The sequence below is a fragment of the Hyperolius riggenbachi genome, chromosome 2 (assembly GCF_040937935.1).
Source record: "Hyperolius riggenbachi isolate aHypRig1 chromosome 2, aHypRig1.pri, whole genome shotgun sequence".
Taxonomy (NCBI): Eukaryota; Metazoa; Chordata; class Amphibia; order Anura; family Hyperoliidae; genus Hyperolius; species Hyperolius riggenbachi.
Window position 1 is genome coordinate 20,634,192 of NC_090647.1, and position 6,534 is coordinate 20,640,725.

Below are 6,534 nucleotides of genomic sequence, written 5' to 3' on the forward strand. Positions count from 1 at the left end.
CATAATATCCAGAGGCAAGATTTATTTTACATTGTAATGCAAAGTAATATGAAGGCTTCTCTGATGAATGTTGATGTGTGGCACAACATCCAATAAATTAGATTTGCGTCCCATCCCCAGAATGTGGACATTGTCAGTGTACCCAATCTGCATATCTGTTGTCCATCTACTCTAAAGCCAACAAATAACATTTGAAAAAGGATTGTTGTTTTTTGTCTTTTTATAGTGTGAGCTGTCTGAACATTTATACCGATCCTGTAATCCTGAGATGTGGTCACAACTTCTGCCGGATCTGTATTGATCGTGTGCTGGATACACAGGAGGGGTCTGGAGGTTATTCCTGTCCTGAATGTAGAGAGGGGTTTATGGAGCGGCCGACACTGCAGAAGAACATTGCTCTGAGGAAGCCAACAAATAACATTTGAAAAAGGATTGTTGTTTTTTGTCTTTTTCTAGTGTGAGCTGTCAGGACAAATAGCAGCCACAGTGCTTTTCTTCGTCTGACTACAGAGACTGCAGGATAATAATAGAGATATTAGCTCAGCCTCTGCACCTTCACTTCCTCATTCTTCTGCAACGATGGCGTCTGCTGATCTGAGCCAGGAGCTGGAGTGTCCCATCTGTCTGAGCATTTATACCGATCCTGTAATCCTGAGATGTGGTCACAACTTCTGCCGGGTCTGTATTGATCGTGTGCTGGATACACAGGAGGGGTCTGGAGGTTATTCCTGCCCTGAATGTAGAGAGGAGTTTATGGAGCGGCCGGCACTGCAGAGGAACATTGCCCTGAGGAAGATAGCAGAGAGTTTCCTGTCTACTCAGCCAGATCAGGAGGAGGCGGGTTTCTTCTGCAATAACTGTGTGGACTCTTCTGTGAAGGCTGTGAAATACTGTCTGCTGTGTGCAGTTTTCCTGTGTGATGATCACCTGAGAGTCCACAGCAAGGCACCAGAACACGTTTTATGTGTCCCCAACACTTCTCTGAAGAACAGGAAATGCTCCGTCCATAAGAAGATCCTGGAGTATTACTGCACTGAGGATGCTACCTGTATCTGTGTGTCCTGCTCTGTGATTGGGGGACATGTAGGACATAAGATGATGTCACTGGATGAGGCCTCTGAGGAGAAGAAGAAACTGAAAAATTATCTACAGAAACTGATGGCAGAGACAGAGGAGGCTGAGAAAAGAGTCCAGAGTCTGGAGGAACGCAGGAGGAGAGCACAAGAAAAAGCAGATGGAGAAGAAAAGAGAGTCTCTGCCCTATTTAGAGACCTCAGGAGACGGCTGGATGATCTGGAGAAGAGAGTCCTGAGTGACATCATGAGACAGGCACAACAGGTGTCACAATCATACAATGACGTCCTTCAGCAGCTGGAAATAAAGAAGGAGGAGCTGTCCAGGAAGATGCGTCACATTGAGGAGCTGTGTAACATGACTGATCCACTGACTGTCTTACAGGAATCAGACCTAGGTGACTTGTGTGACACGGAGGACAGAGAGAGACATGATAAACAGCTCCATGATGGAGGGGATCTGGATGTGGCCGGCATCTCACACACATTACACACAGGACTATCTGATATCATGTCTGGGGTAATTGTGCAGAAACATACAGATAATACACAGGCCTATCCACATTTTAGTACAGAGGACAAAGTTCCCATCACTGCTAAACTATCCAGGTCATGCCCCCAACCCACCCCCACCGCACAACACACACAGGCCTATCCACATTCTAGTACAGAGGGCAAAGTTCCCATCACTGCTGAACTATCCAGGCCACGCCCCCAACCCACCTCCACCACACAACACACAAAATGCCAGGCTGGGGGGACAAATATTGGGGCTGCACAGCAAACATCAGGGCTGCCAGTGTATGCAGACATATTACTGGATGTAACCACAGCTAATAATGATCTACATATATCAGATGACAGGAAAACTGCATCTGTGGCTGACAGACTCCAGAATCGCCCAGAAACACCAGAGAGATTTCAGAATTGGTCTCAGGTGTTGAGCAGCCAGAGATTCTCCTCAGGACGACATTACTGGGAAGTGGATATTGAGAGATCAGATGCATGGAGAGTCGGAATATGTTACCCCAGTATGGACAGGAGAGGACATCAGGCAGGGATTGGAAATAATGACAAGTCCTGGTGTTTATACAGGTGGGGTAATCACTACTCAGTGATACATGACTGGAAAGTAATCCGGTTACCTGACAAGATCCCCAGTGATAGAGTCAGGGTAGAGCTGGATTATAAGGCCGGGCAGATCTCCTTTTATGCCCTGTGTGACCCCATCAGACACCTCCACACCTTCACTGCTGCCTTCACTGAGCCCCTCTATGCTGCATTATGGGTATATACAGGTCGTGTAAAGATATCTGGGGGGATTCAGGGAAGGTAAGAGATCCACCCACTGGTGACATCACAGGGAGAGGAGTGTGATTGGCTCATCTACACTAGCTTTGTCTTCACTGATGAGCAGCCAGTCATGTGATAAACAAAACTTAAAAGCAATTATTTCTTTTTTTTCCCTCTTCTTTCCTGTACTTAAAATAGGAAGCAATAATTAGGAAATATGACTTATTAATTATGAACTTCTCATATTTACTGATGACATCCAGCAGGTGGCAGCTCACACACTTCATTAAGTTTGGAAGAGCCTTGTTTAGCAGCTGTATTCCTGCAATCAGGTTACAGCACACTGCAGACTGACTCACACAGGAGGGACACAACCCTCTCCCCTAGCAAAGTGCAGGAATTCCCTCTCCTTTACTCATTGATATAAGGGTGCCTCATGACATGCAGGGACTGCTGGATTTGAATACTAGAAAACCCAGCCTGCTCAGCACACGGAGGGCCTGATTCACTAAAGCTGCAATCCACTGCAGTGATCTGTGATCTGGCAAACGTGGGGATTGCCTGTTTCCAGAAAACACTTTTGTATCTGCAGATGAGTAACAGGGTCATTGCGATTCAATAAGCATTCTCCAGCTATTACTACAATCTGATATAACCCAGGTAATGATGATCACTAGGAAACAGCGGGAGATACTGCTTTATACTCCATATTCTGTATAGATTATATACATTCTCTGTGAGGTGCCTGGCTCTTCTACTGACCACATATGCTATTGCTCCGTTGTTATTGCCTGATGAAGCGGGATCAAACCTGCGTTGCATATTTGGAGTTCATAAATAAAATATATTGACTGTCTTTACTACAGTCGTTGTGTGTCTACTTGGAGGAGGTAAGTCCACCACTACCTCCTCTATTTACCAAGAATTTGGTTTTTAAGCTCATTTAGCTTCCTTTTATCCTTTTGGCACCTCTGTTCTCCTGCATAATATTGAGTCCACCCTGGGTGGAGGGTTGAACCCCCTTTTTCTCATCTACAGAGAGCGACTTCTTATTCCTGAGTGGGGTCAGGAAAATCTCCCCACCTGCCTTTACAGTGGTTGCCTGAGTGGTGACCCTGGTTTGTGAGTATTAATATTTACTCTATCTAGTAACCATTTACCCGTACATATTACACTATTGGGGCTCTTGGTGTTCCTTGTTTTTATGTAGTACATTCTATACTTTTCCTGCATTTAAAAAACCCTTTCTCCCCCCAAAAAAACTCAAACCCCTATAATGTGGTTGATCAATAGCACTCCCTGTTATCAGATCTTTAATATTGGGTGCCCTTCTGTAGATCACCTCAGGTCATGAAGGCACCAAAGGACCCAAAACTGGGTCTTCTTTTAGTATCGGCCAGTGCTTATTTAAAACGTTCTTAATTTTATTATGTTGCACACTATAATCAGTCACAAATCGGTAGTTGTGTTTAAAAAATTGGGACTGAAGGATATTAATCAGCTGGAAATTAAGAAGTCATTTTTTGATAAGAATTTAAAGGAGGGGATTAGGATGTTTAGGGAACAAAATGATGTGGTGGTAAAGGCCGCAGAGAAGGGGGGAGGTATCGTGGTGATAGATAAAAGAGGATTATGTTAAAGAAATTAATAGGTTATTAAACGATGGGATCACCTATGAAAAACTGAAAGGTGATCCAGGGCTGCAGTTCAAAAAAGAACTTTTTGATTGATTGATTGATTGATTGATTGATTGACAGAGGTGTTGATGGAGGTCTCATTAATGCAAAAGAAGCTAAATATTTGAAACCATCTTATGTTAGGACACCTGTAATATATTATCTTCCTAAAGTTCACAAAAATGAAACTAGGCCTCCTGGTCATTCGATCGTGAGCAGAATAGGCTCTGTTACTTATCGATTGGGCGAGTATATAGACAGATTCTTACAGCCATTGGTTATAATAAATACTAAATCATATCTTAAAGAAACAAAACATGTCATTAATCTTTTGCTCCCAGTATGGCCAATTTATTCATGGCCAGGCGGGAGGAGCGAGTCGTCTATGGTAGTGCTGGTCGTAATGAAAAAATCTACGCTTACGGATCATTACGCGTAATTTTACGCTATTACGCATTACGCAATTACGGTTACGGCGTAAGAAATTATCTACGGTACATCACTGTAATTACGCGTAAACTTACGCAATTACACGTAAGGATACCGTAATGAAGGCGCTTACACTACGATGTTACGCGTAGTGCCGTAATACCCATTAATGCGTATTTTTTGACGCATGCGGACGATATGTACGCAATAGCCGTCAATGTGACTGTTATTGCATACATATCATTCGTATGCGTCAAAACGTACGCTTATACTGAAGGGCGGGAGAAGATACTATTGGTTGCTTAGGATGTTGACTGATTGGCTACTCTTAGAAAATGGGAGATTTTACGTTAGTAATTACGCGTAAAATTACGCGTAAGTGTTCGTAAAATTACGCATGCCTAGCAATTACGGTAGACAGTGTAATTACGATACCACTTACGGTCTTACGCGTAAATAATTACGCGTAAGACCGTAAGTTACGCGTAACGCTTACGCGTAAATTTACATTGAATTACGATGCGTAATTACGCTCATGCGTAATTTCGGCCCAGCACTGGTCTATGGTCCCGCCCCCTCAGGTCTTTTCCTGTGAGGGCGGTACATAGACGACGTGCTCTTCATGTGGACAGATGATGAGGTATCACTGCTGGAATTTGTTGATAATTTGAATAGGAATGATCTAAATATCAAGCTTAGTTGTCAGTATAGCAAAGAATCAATCCATTTTTTGGATCTACAGATCAAAATGAATACTTTTTTGGGGGAGAAAGGGTTTTTTAAGTGCAGGAAAAGTATAGCATGTACTACATGTACTCAGACTCCAAGAACTCAAACAAGTTTTTCTAATAATTATGACATCAAAGAGTTCATAACTTGTGAGTCTAAGTATGTAGTATATCTATTGATCTGGTTTTGGCAGGTTTTTAGTACACTGGCTCTTCAACACTGAGTTACTACACTTGGGGGATGCCGTTATATGATTATTACCTGTTATGCCTATGTCAATATACAATGCATTCTTCCTATACTATTGTTTGTTCGGATATAGCAATGTTTAAAATGACACAGTACTTCTACTGTTGATTTTGTTCTTGTACTTGTTAAAACTAATAAAAACTATTGAAACTAAATTGTTTTATTTCTAATGTGTAAGATCATTAGTGTGATATATATATATATATATATATATATATATATATATATATATATATATATATATATATATATATATATATATATATATATATATATAAAATCGGATGTATGTATGTATGTGTGTGTGTGTGTGTGTGTGTATGTGTGTGTATGTGTATGTGTGTATGTGCCGCGATCACGCGAAAACGGCTTGACCGATTTGAACGAAACTTGGTATACAGATCCCTCACTACCTGGGATGATATGTTCTGGGGGTCTCGCGGCCCCCATGCACACCTGGGCGGAGCTACAAACAGCAAATCAGATTTCACTCATTCAAGTCAATGGAAAACATGTAAAAGGCTGCCATTCTCACAGTAATCAAGCCAGAGTCCCCACACTTGGCACAGTTGGTCACTTGGTGACCGAGGTTACAAATCCAGGAAAAGTGGGCGGAGCATAAAACCGCCAATCAAATTTCAGCCGTTCATTTTAAATGGGAAAATGTAAACTGCAGCCATTCTTAGACTGTTCATCGCAGGGTTCTCAAACTTGGCACACTTGGTCACTGGGTGAATGTGATTAAGATTTAAGAAAATGGGTGGAGCCTACAACAGCCAATCAAAAGTCACCTGTTGATTTTCAAGGGGAATATTTAAACTGCTGCTATTCTTACACTTTTAATGGCAGAGGCTTCAAACTTGCTACAGTCGGTCATTGGGTGACTGGGGTCCAAATTCACTAAAGGGGCGGGGCCACATACAGCCAATCAGATTTCCTTGGTGGATAAACTGCTTCCATTCACACATTTTTGATGCCAGGAACCTGACAGCTCACAAACTTGGTCATTGAGTGACTGTGTGTCAAAGTTACAAAAAGCGGGCGGGGCCAAAACAACTTTTACTGGGAAAATATAAACTGCAGCC

At 42.3% G+C, this 6,534-nt stretch overlaps 1 protein-coding gene across 1 annotated transcript; it reads left to right on the plus strand.

The window, feature by feature from the left end:
- Window positions 1–396: 396 nt before the first annotated feature.
- Window positions 397–3,224, plus strand: LOC137545375 (E3 ubiquitin/ISG15 ligase TRIM25-like). The gene has a single exon (XM_068266538.1). It carries the CDS (start codon window positions 580–582, stop codon window positions 2,407–2,409), a length of 1,830 nt encoding a protein of 609 aa, XP_068122639.1. The 5' UTR covers window positions 397–579; the 3' UTR covers window positions 2,410–3,224.
- The last annotated feature ends 3,310 nt before the right edge of the window (window positions 3,225–6,534 follow it).

Bases quoted from the DNA above. Each gene is read 5' to 3' on its own strand.
- LOC137545375 (XM_068266538.1), top strand. From the start codon at position 580: ATGGCGTCTGCTGATCTGAGCCAGGAGCTGGAGTGTCCCATCTGTCTG.